The sequence below is a fragment of the Dendrobates tinctorius genome, unplaced genomic scaffold (assembly GCF_039654945.1).
Source record: "Dendrobates tinctorius isolate UK_male_01 unplaced genomic scaffold, ASM3965494v1 ptg000018l, whole genome shotgun sequence".
Taxonomy (NCBI): Eukaryota; Metazoa; Chordata; class Amphibia; order Anura; family Dendrobatidae; genus Dendrobates; species Dendrobates tinctorius.
In genome coordinates this window covers 10,077,514-10,094,142 of record NW_027361686.1, presented here as the reverse complement: position 1 = coordinate 10,094,142, position 16,629 = coordinate 10,077,514, and the positions used below count along the sequence as shown (strand labels likewise).

The 16,629-nt window shown below is 43.5% G+C and overlaps 1 protein-coding gene across 2 annotated transcripts in view; it reads right to left on the bottom strand.

Annotated features, from left to right (window-relative positions):
- Positions 1-773: 773 nt before the first annotated feature.
- Positions 774-16,629, bottom strand: part of MCAM (melanoma cell adhesion molecule) — a 222,107-nt gene continuing 206,251 nt past the window's right edge. For both annotated transcript variants that reach the window (XM_073566449.1, XM_073566450.1), the window contains 2 exons: positions 4,282-4,384; positions 774-2,117 (listed from right to left, as the gene is read on the bottom strand). In XM_073566449.1, coding sequence (XP_073422550.1) covers positions 2,091-2,117; positions 4,282-4,384 — 130 coding nt within the window. In that variant the 3' untranslated portion in view covers positions 774-2,090. The remainder of the gene's footprint in view (positions 2,118-4,281; positions 4,385-16,629) is intronic.

Below are 16,629 nucleotides of genomic sequence, written 5' to 3'. Positions count from 1 at the left end.
TGAAAAAGCCTAAAACGTTTTGGAAGAATGTTCTCTGGTGAGATGAGACAAAAGTAGAGTTTTTTGGGCAAAGGTATCAACATAGAGTTTACAGGAGAAAAAAAGAGGCATTCAAAGAAAAGAACACGGTCCCTACAGTCAAACATGGCAGAGGTTCCCTGATGTTTTGGGGTTGCTTTGCTGCCTCTGGCTCTGGACTGCTTGACCATGTGCATGGCATTATGAAGTCTGAAGACTACCAACAAGTTTTGCAGCATAATGTAGGGCCCAGTGTGAGAAAGCTGGGTCTCCCTCCGAGGTCATGGGTCTTCCAGCAGGACAATGACCCAAAACATACTTCAAAAAGCACTAGAAAATGGTTTGAGAGAAGGCACTGGAGACTTCTAAGGTGGCCAGCAATGAGTCCAGACCTGAATCCCATAGAACACCTGTGGAGAGATCTAAAAATGGCAGTTTGGAGAAGGCACCCTTCAAATATCAGGGACCTGGAGCAGTTTGCCAAAGAAGAATGGTCTAAAATTCCAGCAGAGCATTGTAAGAAACTCATTGATGGTTACCGGAAGCGGTTGGTCGCAATTATTTTGGCTAAAGGTTGTGCAACCAAGTATTAGGCAGAGGGTGCCAATACTTTTGTCTGGCCCATTTTTGGAGTTTTGTGTGAAATGATCAATGTTTTGCTTTTTGCTTCATTATCTTTTGTGTTTTTTCATTTAAGACAAATTAAATGAAGATAATAATACCAAAGAATTTGTGTTTGCAATCATTTTCAGGAAGAAACTGAGTATTATCTGACAGAATTGCAGGGGTGTCAATACTTTTGGCCACAATTGTATGTCCAAATGGCAAGTTCATATGTTCAGTCTTTTGATGGCTTCAGGTTTCAAGAGAAATTTAGCGGTTAAAAAAAAGTGACGCCACAAACTCAGTAAAGAAGTCTATGGGGACATAAAAAGACAGAAAGGAGATGCCTGCCATCTTTTGTGGCTTTTAAATATGTCACAAAAAAATGGCTTGGCTTGAAAAAACTTGGTGGGGTATCCTGAGTTTAAAAGATGTGTGCACATGCCCTAATACCGGTTCTCCAGACAAGTGGAAACTTCAACACTATTCTTCTGAAAATATATATGTGCAATTCAGTTATAGATCAATTCTCTGCTCCAGTTTCCGAAGAAGCAGTCATTATATTTGTGGATAAGGCCACCGTTATCTATTTACATCGTGGACACCGAGCCCTTTGTGGAAGCTGAGCCTCTGTCTCTGTATGGGATGGTTACATATTTGGGGTGTAAGGTGTCTCTGGTCAATCAAATATTTGCCAATCTTGGCTACAGATGAAGTAATCTACAGACATTATGCTTTATGTTCTATTAGGCCTTTCATGATGATAATGATTTTTCTTTTGTTAAACCTGATTGGATTTCAGCAAGTCAAGGATAGATGGGGCCATTTGGGAGACTTGCCTACTTTCCACCAGAATCAACTTTTTGGCATACCATTAAGAATAAAAAAAACACATAATGTAGTTAAGCCTCTCAGCTACAGCTATGTAAACATACAATCACTTTGTGTTGTGCATTACTCTGAGAGGCACAAAAGAATAAACTATTTTGGGAGATTTTCATTTCCTAAAATTTTTTGAATGTAGCATCTCCATAAAACCATTAATTCATTTTTGTCTGAAAAATTAAAATCTAACATGAACCCAGAAGTGAATCATTGAGCAGGAACATCACCTGACTCAACATGTGTCCATTGCTCCGTTGTACAAGATGAAATGCAGGGCTTCAGGGAAGTCCTTGCATCTTATATATACTGATTGTCCTCATCTCATCATACACGGCCAGAGAAAAGAGAATCAATGTGGACGAGTGGAGACCACAAGGATCATCATTCTGTCCAAAGATCATGTCCAATTGAAGCAGAGGATATAGGCAAAGTGTTCGTATTGTTTGACCAGCAGGTACGTTGTGACAGTGGATTAGTTGGGGAGGTCTCTGGTGGAATGACGATCTTCATATTATCCACATTTGCAGATAAACATCGATGCCGCAATGGTCATTCCAGGGTCTGATAACACAGTTTCAGGCAACTCAGTTTCTTAGGTCCATATATTTTTCCTTGAAAGAGAAGAGTTAAACACGTCATTCACTATTATTGTCACATCAATCCAGAGTGAAAATGTTTAAGTTGCTTAGTGAGTGGGAGATAAAGCACAGTACGGAATATCGGCCACTGAGTAACACACAAATATCACTTATATCTGACCATTGCTGACCACTGCCGCAGCAGTTTTGATCTCATGAATGGAGGTGGTGAGAGTAGGTCCCCGACCCATCTTGCATTGATGACCAATGCTAAGAATGGGTCGTGGACCCCTTAATGTCTTCATACAGTTAGATTTAATTTGTGTTTCATAAATACATGTAAGTCAGTAAAAGAGAATTAATTTGCTTATAATTTATTTAAATGCTGCAGCTATTCAGCGCTAGTGATGGGCTGCAATAGTCACGCGAGTAGCTGGGTGCGTACACACCGCTGCCGCACAGTATATAAAACCAATGAGAAGTATCAGAGTGATAGGCTATCTATCATGTGAGAAAGGGGTCTTTTTTATTTTGGGCCGCTCTTTTCTGCTTTCTTGGCATGCACATTAGATTGTGCATTGTGACCGCTATGTCTCTTGACTACCGTACATATTGTAAGGCTCGGCCAAGTGCTCCTGTGCTTTCTATGAGAGAGCAGTTGTCAAAGGAGTCTGGCATTGGATTATCTTGGTGCTGACCAAAAGGACTGGTCACTTAAGTTCAACTTTTTCTCCCCTTGATATCACATGTCAGGGTCTATATTTAGATGGTAGGCCCGTTATGATGAAATCCGCAGCATTATTTTTTTTTCTGATAATGTAAACCATCTTTAATAAAGATAGTAAAGGGTGTTGATTTGACAAGGCTGATGTAAGAGAGCACGAGACGAGAAGCCGAGTCACAGTGACACAGAGACTTGGTGTTTATAACATAGCAAAAAGGTTTGCCATACTGGGGTTTTAATCTTCTTCAAACAGTTTCTCCACTTTAGACAGTTCCCATGAATTAGAAGGGTCTCTAGACAATACATTGATCACAAAGTGTCTTACTTCTGGGATCCCAGGGTATCAGATTTGTGAGAAGCTAGCAGAAAGTGTTTCATTCCTCTGCAGTCATACCACCGGGAGAGTGACACATTATGGCTTATCGGAGCCTGCAGGACAACAGATTAGGCGTTGTACCTTAGTAGCTGAGACCTTGTACCTGAAGTTGGACAGATTAGTTTTGGACTCTCCACACAACTACTACAATCCGAGCTTGCTTGGCAATAGCTCATCATCCAACCACACAACATAGCAGAGAAAAAGAAGGTTTCCAAGGCATAACATAATCCTCAAGCATTTTCATTTTCTGAAATATTTGCTTCATATTAAAAACTCAGCTAGACAAAAAATAGGGTCTTATCCAAGTAAAATGGTGAGGATAAAAAGGTATTAGCTCACCTGAAGGGGTTGTGTAAGACACAACCACAGATGCGACGACAATGTTGGCTGATACCATTTCCACGAGAGTTTTCAGAGAGATTCCAGTGTAGAATGGGTTTAGAATATGTAATGCTGATGATCTCAGGAGAAAGTGGTTTAATGTCAACTCGTTTCGGAGTCCATCTGGTCAAGCTGTCCGGAGGAAGGTGTCAGATGGACTCTGAAATGCGTTGATATTAAACCAATTTCTCCTGAGATCATTTGGATTGTGGCTAAACCAGCATTACATATCACAAATCCACTCCACCCTGGTATCTGTCATATTAAAAACTGACACACATGACGACCACAAAAACTGCCTTCTCCAAGCCAAAATTCAATGATAGAAAAAACATTCTGCTGTTGATGATTTTTTTCTCTCATTGAATTTTGGCTTCATGTTTGTGAGTCGTTAACATGGCGCAATAAAGAAAATGTTTGAGAATTATCTGGTGCCTTGGAAACCTTCATTTTTTTCTTCTAGTATCTATAGATGTAGTTCATAATTTGACTAGTTCACAGAGGGGAAGGAAATAGGAAACCTAAATGGAAATAGGGCTTTACCATCTCTTAGAGCACATTACAGGGGTCGGACAGACGATTGGGGCAGTAGGCTGACATTACTGATGGCACTGTGATCCGAGGCACTGCGGGTGTCATCATGGGGCATGGCCTGGATTTACTGGGGTACATATATATCGGTGTCATGCTTTTGATGTCGCGTGTGTAGTCACCTGGTCCGCTGTCTGCTTCTTGTCTTGTGCTCCCGGAAGCAGGACAGATTCTTCAGCTGGCTTCATTTCCACCACAATTTGTTCTTTTTCTCCTGGCTTTGTGCTGAAAATTAGGAGGAGATTAGAAACAACTCAAGAGCTTAAATTGAAACTTAATTCTGGAACGTAAAGTATTACTATTTTACTTATTTATTTATTTTAAAGAGGAGTATTCAGCTGGATAAGGAACAGGTGAGACCATGGGAGATTGGCAGCAGAGATATGCGCTTTTCCCTGCTCCAATTGGCCACTCCAGGTTCTGGGTTGATTTTGACTGCTTACCTGCACTGCTCAGGTATGACCCAAAAAGATTAATAAAAAATTAATTTTTATTCATTATTTCATTAAAACAATTTTTAAAAAAAGATTTTTTGCAAGAAAAGGTACTGAAAAAATAGAAGCTTTTTTCAGGAGTTCACAGACTATTTTGAATCACACAGTAACAATATTAGTATATATCCAGTGTTAAAAAATCCACAATTGTAGACATGAAAGTGCCAGTGTGCTATAAAAATTAATTGAAAAAATCTCATAAATAAGGAAAAAGTGCTCCGTGCTATTTATACATTTATGCATATATGAGTTTTTTTTAGTTTATATACAGTGGCATGTAAAAGTTTGGGCACCCCAGGTCAAAATTACTGTTATTGTGACCAGTTAAGCAAGTTGAAGATGGAATGATCTCTAAAAGGGCTAAAGTTAAAGATGACACATTTTCTCTGTATTTTTGGCCAAAAAAATTATATATTGTCATTTTAAAAATTACAATAAGGAAAATAGGCCAATGCAAAAGTTTGGGCACCCTGCATAATTAGTGCCTAGTAGCACTCCCTTTTAAAATATCACAGCTTGTAAACGCTTTTAGTAGCCAGCCAAGAGTCTTTCAATTCTTGTTTGATGGATTTTCATCCATTCTTCCTTGGAAAATTCTTCCATTTCTGTGAGATTCCTGGGTCGCCTTTCATGCACTGCTATTTTGAGGACTAGCCACAGATTTTCAATGATGATCGAATCGGGGGACTGTGAGGGCCATTGAAAAACCTCTAGCTATCGCCTTTTGAGGTAGTCTATTGTGGATTTTGAGGTGTGTGATCATTATCCATTTGTAGAAGCCATCCTGTTTTCAAATTCAGCTTTTTTACACATGGTGTTATGTTTGCATCAATAATTTGTTGAAATTTCATTGACTCCATTCTTCCCTCTACCTGTGAAATGTTCCCTGTGCCATTGTCTGCAACACAACTCCAAAGCATGATTGATCCATCCCCATGCTTAATGGTTGGAGAGATGTTCTTTTCCTGAAATTCTATGCAATTTTTTCTCTGCACATACCTTTGATCATTGCGACCAAAGAGTTTTATTTTAACTTCAACGATTCACAGGACTTGTTTCTAAAATGCATTGGGCTTGTTTAGATGTTCTTTTGCATGCCTCTGATGCTGAATTTTATGGTGAGGGTGCAGGAGAGGTTTTCTTCTGATGACTCTTCCATGAAGGCCATATTTGATAAGGTGTCTCTGAACAGTAGAACAATTACCACAACTCCAGAATCTGCTAAATCTTTCTGAAGGTCTTTTGCAGTCAAGTGGGGGTTCTGATATGCCTTTCTAGCAATCCTACAAGCAGCTCTCTCTGAAATTTTGCTTGGCCTTCCAGACCTTATCTTGACCTCCACTGTTTCTGTAAACTGCTATTTCTGAATTGCATGTTGAGCTGAGGAAAGGACAACTTGAAAACGCTTTGCTATCTTCTTATAGCCTTCTCCTGCTTTGTGGGCCTCCACCATTTTCATTTTCAGAGTGCTAGGCAGCTGCTTAAAAGAACCCATGGTGGCTGTTTTTTCGCACAAGGTTAGAGGAGGCTATGTGTTTCTAAACCTGTGGAATCTGCATCAGCTGGCTTTTCCTAACATTGAGGGTGAACAAGCCATAACCCTTACAGGCTAATTAAGGTCTGAAACCTTGGTCAAAGTTATCTGAGCACACAAATCTCCAAAGGTGCCCAAACTTTAGCATCGGACCATTTTTCTTTTTGTAATTTTTAAAATGTGAAAAAACTACAATGTGTATTAATTTTTAGCCTAAAATACAAAACAAATGTGTCATCTTTAACTTTAGGCCTTTTAGAGATCATTTTATCTTCAACTTGCTTAAATGTTCACAATAACAGTAATTTTGACCAGGGGTGCCTAAACTTTTGCATGCCACTGTATCAACACTTTACAATTTGACCACCAGATGGCAATGTTATATCACAAATGGATTAAAGCACTAAATTGTTCAAAGTGAGATCCACTAGCAAGCCGCTAAATAAACCAGCCTCATAATATATATAAATCTCTCAAACAATCCCTTCTCATTTTAACCTGGCCTTTTTGTTAATCTACTGTTTATACTATCCCTGCCATCATTTTGAATAGGACTTATGAACATAAATCATATATATTTATTTTCAAGGATGCCACAAAGAAATTTTACCTTCACGTTTAGTTGAAAAATTGAGGTGCCGCTATCGAGACTCGCAACTTCATTGCCCCAAGGAATATATATATAATAATATAAGGCTGGTTTATTGAGCTGCTTGCTAGTGGATCTCACTTTGAACAATTTAGTGTTTTAATCCATTTGTGATATAACATTGCCATCTGGTGGTCAAATTGCAAAGTGTTGGTATATAAACTAAAAAAAACTTCTGTCATATATGCAAAATTTGGCGGATGAGTTTTGGGTTGATTTGGCTGCTTACCTGCACTGCTCAGGTATGGTATAGTTTTGGGTTGGGTTGGCTGCTTACCTGCACAGCTCAGGTATGGTATAGTTTGGGGTTGATTTTGGCTGCTTACTTGCACTGCTCAGGTATGGTATAGTTGTGGGCTGATTTGGCTGCTTACCTGCTCTACTCAGGTATGGTATAGTTTTGGGTTGATTTGGCTACTTACCTGCTCGGCTCAGGTATGGTATAGTTTTGGGTTGATTTGGTTGCTTACCTGCTCTGCTCAGGTATGGTATAGTTTTGGGTTGATTTGGCTGCTTACCTGCACTGCTCAGGTATGGTATAGTTTTGGGTTGATTTGACTGCTTACCTGCACTGCTCAGGTATGGTATAGTTTTGGGTTGATATGACTGCTTACCTGCACTGCTCAGGTATGGTATAGTTTTGGCTTAACTTTGGCTGCTTACCTGCTCTGCTCAGGTATGGTATAGTTTTGGGTTGATTTGGCTGCTTACCTGCTCTGCTCAGGTATGGTATAGTTTTGGTTTGATTTTGGCTGCTTACCTGCACTGCTCAGGTATGGTATAGTTTTGGGTTGATTTGACTGCTTACCTGCTCTGCTCAGGTATGGTATAGTTTTGGGTTGATTTGGCTGCTTACCTGCTCTGCTCAGGTATGGTATAGTTTTGGTTTGATTTTGGCTGCTTACCTGCACTGCTCAGGTATGGTATAGTTTTGGGTTGATTTGACTGCTTACCTGCACTGCTCAGGTATGGTATAGTTTTGGGTTGATTTGGCTGCTTACCTGCTCTGCTCAGGTATGGTATAGTTTTGGGTTGATTTTGGCTGCTTACCTGCTCTGCTCAGGTATGGTATAGTTGTGGGTTGATTTGGCTGCTTACCTGCTCTGCTCAGGTATGTATAGTTTTGGGTTGATTTTGGCTGCTTATCTACACTGCTCAGGTATGGTATAGTTGTGGGCTGATTTGGCTGCTTAAGCCTGTTTCACACATCCGTTTTTTGGCGTCCACCAAAGTGTGAAAAACGGATCCGTTTCCGTTTTGCCACAAACGGATGCTACTGGATCCATTTTTTGGACGGATCTGCTTTCGCCACTAATGGAAGTCTCTGGTTAAAAAACCGGATCCGCCAAAAAAAATGGCGGATCTGTTTTTTTTGCTAAACGGCGGATTTTGACGGACGTCTAAAAACGGATGTGTGATCCACCTCTTACCTACTCTCCTCAGGTATAGTATAGTTGTGGGCTGATTTGACTGCTTACCTGCTCTGCTCAAGTATGGTATAGTTTTGGGTTGATTTGGCTGCTTACCTGCTCTGCTCAGGTATGGTACAGTTTTGGGTTGATTTGGCTGCTTACTTGCACTGCTCAGGTATGGTATAGTTGTGGGCTGATTTGGCTGCTTACCTGCTCTACTCAGGTATGGTATAGTTTTGGGTTGATTTGGCTGCTTACTTGCACTGCTCAGGTATGATATAGTTGTGGGCTGATTTGGCTGCTTACCTGCTCTACTCAGGTATGGTATAGTTTTGGGTTGATTTGGCTGCTTACCTGCTCTGGTATGGTATAGTTTTGGTTTGATTTTGGCTGCTTACCTGCTCTGGTATGGTATAGTTTTGGGTTGATTTGGCTGCTTACCTGCACTGCTCAGGTATGGTACAGTTTTGGGTTGATTTGGCTGCTTACCTGCACTGCTCAGGTATGGTATAGTTTTGGGTTGATTTGGCTGCTTACTTGCACTGCTCAGGTATGGTATAGTTGTGGGCTGATTTGGCTGCTTACCTGCTCTACTCAGGTATGGTATAGTTTTGGGTTGATTTGGCTGCTTACCTTCTCGGCTCAGGTATGGTATAGTTTTGGGTTGATTTGGTTGCTTACCTGCTCTGCTCAGGTATGGTATAGTTTTGGGTTGATTTGGCTGCTTACCTGCAATGCTCAGGTATGGTATAGTTGTCGGTTGATTTGGCTGCTTACCTGCTCTGCTCAGGTATGGTATAGTTTTGGTTTGATTTTGGCTGCTTACCTGCACTGCTCAGGTATGGTATAGTTTTGGGTTGATTTGACTGCTTACCTGCACTGCTCAGGTATGGTATAGTTTTGGGTTGACATGACTGCTTACCTGCACTGCTCAGGTATGGTATAGTTTTGGTTTAATTTTGGCTGCTTACCTGCTCTGCTCAGGTATGGTATAGTTTTGGGTTGATTTGGCTGCTTACCTGCTCTGCTCAGGTATGGTATAGTTTTGGTTTGATTTTGGCTGCTTACCTGCACTGCTCAGGTATGGTATAGTTTTGGGTTGATTTGACTGCTTACCTGCACTGCTCAGGTATGGAATAGTTTTGGGTTGATTTGGCTGCTTACCTGCTCTGCTCAGGTATGGTAGTTTTGGGTTGATTTGGCTGCTTACCTGCTTTGCTCAGGTATGGTATAGTTTTGGTTTGATTTTGGCTGCTTACCTGCACTGCTCAGGTATGGTATAGTTTTGGGTTGATTTGACTGCTTACCTGCACTGCTCAGGTATGGTATAGTTTTGGGTTGATTTGGCTGCTTACCTGCTCTGCTCAGGTATGGTATAGTTTTGGGTTGATTTTGGCTGCTTACCTGCTCTGCTCAGGTATGGTATAGTTGTGGGTTGCTTTGGCTGCTTACCTGCTCTGCTCAGGTATTTATAGTTTTGGGTTGATTTTGGCTGCTTATCTACACTGCTCAGGTATGGTATAGTTGTGGGCTGATTTGGCTGCTTAAGCCTGTTTCACACATCCGTTTTTTGGCGCCCACCAAAGTGTGAAAAACGGATCCGTTTCCGTTTTGCCACAAACGGATGCTACCGGATCCATTTTTTGGACGGATCTGCTTTCGCCACTAATGGAAGTCTCTGGTTAAAAAACCGGATCCGCCAAAAAAATGGCGGATCTGTTTTTTTTGCTAAACGGCGGATTTTGACGGACGTCTAAAAACGGATGTGTGATCCACCTCTTACCTACTCTCCTCAGGTATGGTATAGTTGTGGGCTGATTTGGCTGATTACCTGCTCTGCTCAAGTATGGTATAGTTTTGGGTTGATTTGGCTGCTTACCTGCTCTGCTCAAGTATGGTATAGTTTTGGTTTGATTTTGGCTGCTTACCTGCTCTGGTGTGGTATAGTTTTGGGTTGATTTTGGCTGCTTGCCTGCACTGCTCAGGTATGGTATAGTTGTGGATTGATTTGGCTGCTTACCTGCTCTGCTCAGGTATGGTATAGTTTTGGTTTGATTTTGACTGCTTGCATGCACTGCTCAGGTATGGTATAGTTGTGGGCTGATTTGGCTGCTTTTACCTGCTCTGCTCAGGTATGGTATAGTTTTGGGTTGATTTGGCTGCTTACCTGCTCTGCTCAGGTATGGTATAGTTTTGGTTTGATTTTGGCTGCTTACCTGCACTGCTCAGGTATGGTATAGTTTGAGGTTGATTTTGGCTGCTTACCTGCACTGCTCAGGTATGGTATAGTTTTGGCCCCGTTTCTTCTGCTCATCGGGCCCCAGCGGCAGCAAAACGCAGGTTCAGTTAAACTCTATTGCCGTGGGAGGCCCGCACAGCAATAGTTAAAAGCCGCCAGCCAATCAGAGGCTGGAAGCTGACATCAGCGCACACGTCACCAGTGTATGACGTCAATGTCATTCACCGGCGAGTCCGCGCTTGAAATGCCTGGAGGGAACATCACCGCTGGAATGCAGCCAGGTAAGGAGAAAGTTTTTGTTTTTTAATTTTATTGAAAGTGGCAAGCCGCAATATGTTTCGAAGGCAGGATGGAGACACATGGACCATGTGTCTCCATCCTGCCCGGGGCAGAATGGAGCCATGGGGCAGAATAGAGACACGGGGCAGAATGGAGACAAAGTGCAGGATGGAGACTCGGTGCAGAATGGGGCCCTGGTCAGAATGGAGACATGGTGCAGGATGGAGACATGAGGCAGGATGGAGACACGGGGGCAGAATGGAGACACGGGGGCAGAATGGAGTCATGGGGTGCAGGATGGAGACACGGGGTGCAGGATGGAGACACGGGGTGCAGGATGGAGACTCGGAGCAAAATGGGGCCCTGGACAGAATGGAGACATGGTGCAGGATGGAGACACGAGGCAGGATGGAGACACGGGGGCAGAATGGAGACAAGGGGGTAGGATGGAGACACGGGGGCAGAATGGAGACACGTGGCAGGATGGAAACACGGGGATAGGATGGAGACATGGGGTGCAGGATGGAGACAGGGTGCAGGATGGAGACTCGGTGCAGAATGGGGCCCTGGTCAGAATGGAGACATGGTGCAGGATGGAGACATGGTGCAGGATGGAGACACGGGGCAGAATGGAGATGTGGGGGCAGGATGGAGACATGGTGCAGGATGGAGACAGGTGGGGCAGGAATATGGGGCATGATGGAGACGGATGGGGAAAAATGGAGACACATGGTGCAGGATCATGGGGCAGGATTGATACGATAGAGATAGATGGGTCAGGATCAGGGGACAAATGGGGCAGGATCATGGGATAGATGGGGCAGGATGGGGAGATTATATAGGGCTGGATGGGACATCACATGGGGGTAGAATGGATACTCATTAGGGCATGATGGGAGAACATATGGCTGGAGCCAAGAATGAGACACACGGGGGCCATGATGGGGGATATTATTACCATTGGGGCTAATTAAGGGATATATTGTGAGCCCTTGCGGACAGGGTCCCCTCTCCTTATGTACTTGTGTGTCCGTTGTCTTACACATGTTTATTGTACTTGTCTATATTTCCCCTTTTCACATGTAAAGCGCCATGGAATAAATAGCGCTATATAAAAGCATAATAATAATAATAATATATTAAGGGACACTATTACTGCAGTCATGTATTTATTTTATTTTTTGAGGATACTGTTTTAAATGGGGGTGGTCCTGATACTGTGCAGAGCAACACTACACCTTTTTTTCTTCATCTGGTGTAGTGTAGAAGTTGGGAAAAAAAATAAGTAATGTATTCTGCAAGTGGTGCTCTAGATAACTATGTTATTTCCTGCAGAGACAAGCCCTGGCTGAAAGAAGTGATGGCGGGCTGTGCTGGATGAAGATGAAAAGTGAAGATGAAGGACTTCACCTAGAGACGTCACTGGCGACTCAGTGTATTACCTGTATACTGACACTATACACTGTATACTATATACAGAGGTCCTGTGTATAATGTCACTGGTGATCACTGTATTACCTGTACACTGATACTGTATACAGAACTCCTGTGTATAATGTCACTGGTAATCACTGTATTACCTATACACTATACACTATATACAGACCTCCTGTGTATAATGTGACCGGTTATCACTGTATTACCTGTACCAGGACACTGCATACTAAGTACAGATCTCCTGTGTATTATGGTGATATTAGTATTGTGCTTTTTTATTAATGATCAGTATTGTAGTATTTAGTCACTATGTGGTGGTAATATGTTGTCCGACCATGGTATGGCGGTAGTTGTTCCTTGTATGTGCTGTTATTTGGTCACTATGTGGTGGTAATATGTGGTCTGGTCATGGTGTGGTGGTATTTGTTCCTTGTATGTGGTATTATTGGTCACCATGTGGTGGTAATATGTGGTCTGGACATGGTGTGGTGGTATTTGTCCCTTGTATGTGATATTATCATATCACTGTAGTGGTAATACAGTATGTGATCTGATCATGGTATGGTGGTATTTGTCCCTTGGATGTGATATTATTGGTCATTTTAAAAATTGAAAAATAAATAAAAATATACCTAAATTACATTGCATATTTTAACAAATGTGTAATAGGTTAGAGTAGAGTAGGGCCCAGCCAAAAGAGTCTACCTTTCTGTGGTGGCTTAAAAAAATCTTTTGCCCAAAACAAAAGCTGTTGGCTATGTATGTGATCTGGTGATGTGTGATTGGTGAGGATGTGGAGCAGATGTGGAGTTTTTCTATGAGTGCGCGGTGGGACTGTGGAAGGTTCGAGGGGTGGAGGTGGGGCTGGGATGGAGTCTCAAGCGGGCCCCGAAAATTTTGCCAGTATGGGACTATGAAATTCCTAGTGGCAGCCCTGGTCCTCTACAGTCTGGTTACTATGGTCCTCTATAGTATGGTCACTAAATTCTTCTATTGTCTGGTCACTATGGTCCTCTATAGTCTGGTCACTATGGTCTTCTATAGTCTGGTCACTATGGTCTTCTATAGTCTGGTCACTATGGTCTTCAATAGTCTGGTCACTATGGTCTTCTATAGTCTGGTTACTATGGTCCTCTACAGTCTGGTCACTATGGTTGTCACGTCGCTGTCAGACTCAGGGCCTGCTGTTCCGGCTTCGGCCAATAGGAGGCGGCGGACTGGCATGTCGCTGTCAGACTCGGGGCCTGCTGTTCCGGCTTTGGCCACTAGGAGGCGCCGGACTGGCACGTCGCCATCAGACTCGGGGCCTGCTTGTCCGGCTTCGGCCACTAGGAGGCGCCGGACTGACACGTCGCCACCAGACTCGGGGCCTGCTGTTCCTGCCTCGGCCACTGGGAGGCACCGTGGTTCGCCCCTGGGTGAGGGTGGTGACAGAGAAGAGGCCCCTGCGCAGGCATCTGGTGGGCGCAGGCTCCGCCCCTCTGTCAGTCATGTAGGGCTTATTGCATCTCCATCTGGCCTAGTCCTGGGGGCGGTTCTAATTACATAATCAGTCTGGGAACCTGTGAGGGATGACCTGATCTCTCAAATACCTTGGGACGGGTCTTGCAAGCCGCCGGATATATTCTTGGTTCCTGTTATGAATGGGTCACCGAGGAGGAAAAAACACCACAAGCCAAGTCTCAGAAAACCAGAGAGGTTGGTAACTGTGCAGATTGCAGATCCCTGATCTTACCACACAACTAGCAGCAGTCGTGGAGCGTACCTACGATGATCCTAGACGCCTCGTCACAACCGGAGAGCTACATAAGCCTAAAGCAGGAAAAGAGGAAAACTAACTGCCCCAGAGCAGACCCCAAAGGAAAAAGAGCCCCCCACATGTATTGAAGGTGAAACAAGATGAAAACACAAACAAAGGCAGAAAAATAGGCTGAGCAAACGATGGGGCCCGACTAACTAGAAAGGACAGGAAAGAAAAGACACTGTCTGCAATCTGCCAAAAACCCTACCAAAATAATGTCCAACACTTCTGATAGCAAAATTAACCCTGAAGTCACTAGACTTCTCCCACTATATCAGCACTCTGAAATATTCTGAGACAGAGCAAAAAGAGGCCAATCTAATAAGGGACCAAAAGGCAAATACAGATAAATAGGAGTGGAAATTCAGCACAACCCCAGCAGGGGCTGGCTGACCACATAAAACTGAATTGACCAACAAGAGCAAGTGTGAACAATAGCAAAAACAAACTTAACTTGAGAAGACTGGAACAGAGCTGGAGTCCAAGACCTGAGAAGCAGACTGAATCACCAGCACCAGGATACGGCGCCAGCTATCTTATATCCAGTCTGATACTCCAGAGATCCAATCGTTATCCTCCTCATCAGGTGGCAGATCACTACCAATTAAACCAACCTCACTACCTCCTGTCACCACCAGAGGGAGAACGGAAGGAGAACTCTCAACTGGTGGAGCAGAAAATGAGTTCACAACAGGTTCCCCTACGTGCTACTGTGTAATTTGCTATAGTTAACTCTGACCTCAGCCTGGATTTCTGACCATTCTATTGCCCGCCGTTTTAGTACCTCTGCCTCTCTTCCGATTTTTTGATGCTGACCTTCGCTTGGATTCCTCACTCTTCTGCTGCCTGCTGATTCTGTACCTTTGCTGCCCTTCTGGTTTTACTGACCTTGGCCCGGACTTTGACTCTTCTTCTGCCTGCTGATTTTGCACCTCTGCTGCCCTCCGGCCTCCGACTCCTGCCTCCTGACCTCGATTTTGGGTTTTAGCTTTAACCCCTTGGCGGCCGTCCTGCTCTGGTCCACTGCTCCTCTAGACAGCCACCCCCTGGGGCTTGCTACAATTCCAGATCCCTGTATATGGGTTAAGGGTCTCGGGGTTACTCGGGGTGCTGTCTCCACTGCAGCCCAGATTCGCAGACGGCCGTCACATTATATCCGGCCCAAAATACTGCTTTTTTCTATATATGTCCATCATATATAAAAGCAGTCTCCAGAATTTTTTTTTTCCCTTCTTCTCCTGCCTGAGCTAATTTCTTGGCCTAACACCTGCTCCAGTGCACAGCCTGAAGGAACACTCCCATCACCCTATACCAGCATGCTGCAGCCTGGAGACTTCAAGGGAAAAGCTGAGTGGCAGAAATCCACATTCCTGGGACATCGGCCTCTGGGCAGCTCTGGTTGTGCTGGCCCAGAGGCTCAGGTATTGCCCGCAAATGGGGCTAAACTTTTGTTACCCGTCTCTCTTTCGTTTTCTAAGAAATCTCTGTGTGTGAAGGCTTAGGGTGTGTGCACACGCTGCGGATCGCAGCAGTTTTTGCTGCGGTGTACAGTACCATAATATCCTATGGATATTAAAAACCGCAGTGCAGACGGTGCGGATTTTTCCGCGCGGTTTTCCTGCGGTTTCTAAACCGCAGAAAGAATTGACATGTCAATTCTTTCTGCGGATTCCGCTGCGGTTTGCCATCTCCTCCATTGTGGAGATGAAAAACCGCATGGCAAAACCGCAGGCTAATCCACAGGTAAAACTGCAGGTCTTTTGACCTGCAGATTTACCTGCGGATTTTACAAAATCTGCGCGGCCAAATCCGCACCCCAATCCGCAGCGTGTGCACGTACCCTTATGTGGATTGTGTTTGCGCAGGCAACTTCATGGATTTTTTACTTGCAAGGAAACTTGGTGTACCTTTGCTAAGGCTTAATGCCCCTATTCAAACCACTGCGATTAATGGTACATCTATTATCCAGGTTGGAGTGGAATTTGTTACTACAGAAATTGCTATGTCAGTGGGGGCATTACACACAGAACATATGTCGTTTTTTGTTATTCACAATTTATCACATCCAGTTGTGTTAGGTATGCCATGGTTGCGCCAGCATAATCCTGTTATTGACTGGCACCTAGGTGATATCGTGCGCTGGAGTCCACAGTGTCAGAATCACTGTATGTCGCTGTCAGTGAACCAAATTAAAATTAAAACCCCCTTTATACCATATGCATTCAGGGATTATGAGGATGTCTTTTCCATAGTGGAGTCTGAGAAATTACCTCCTCATAGAGAGTATGACTGTCCTATAGACTTGGTCCCAGGTGCTCATCTCCCTAAGGGGAGAATATTTAATCTCTCTGGTCCAGAGCGTGTAGCCATGAATGACTACATAGCAGACAGCTTACAAAAAGGTTTTATTAGACCCTCCACTTCACCTGTAGGGGCTGGGTTTTTCTTTGTGGAAAAAAAAGATGGTGGACTCAGACCTTGTATGCAGGGCCGGCCCGAACATATAGGCGAACTAGGCGGCCGCCTAGGGCGCCGACCCAAATGGGGCACCAGAGAAAAAATAGAAAAAATTATAAAAAATCTTTTCAAAAGGCAAAAAGTTTTAGGGATGGAAAGAAAAGTGTA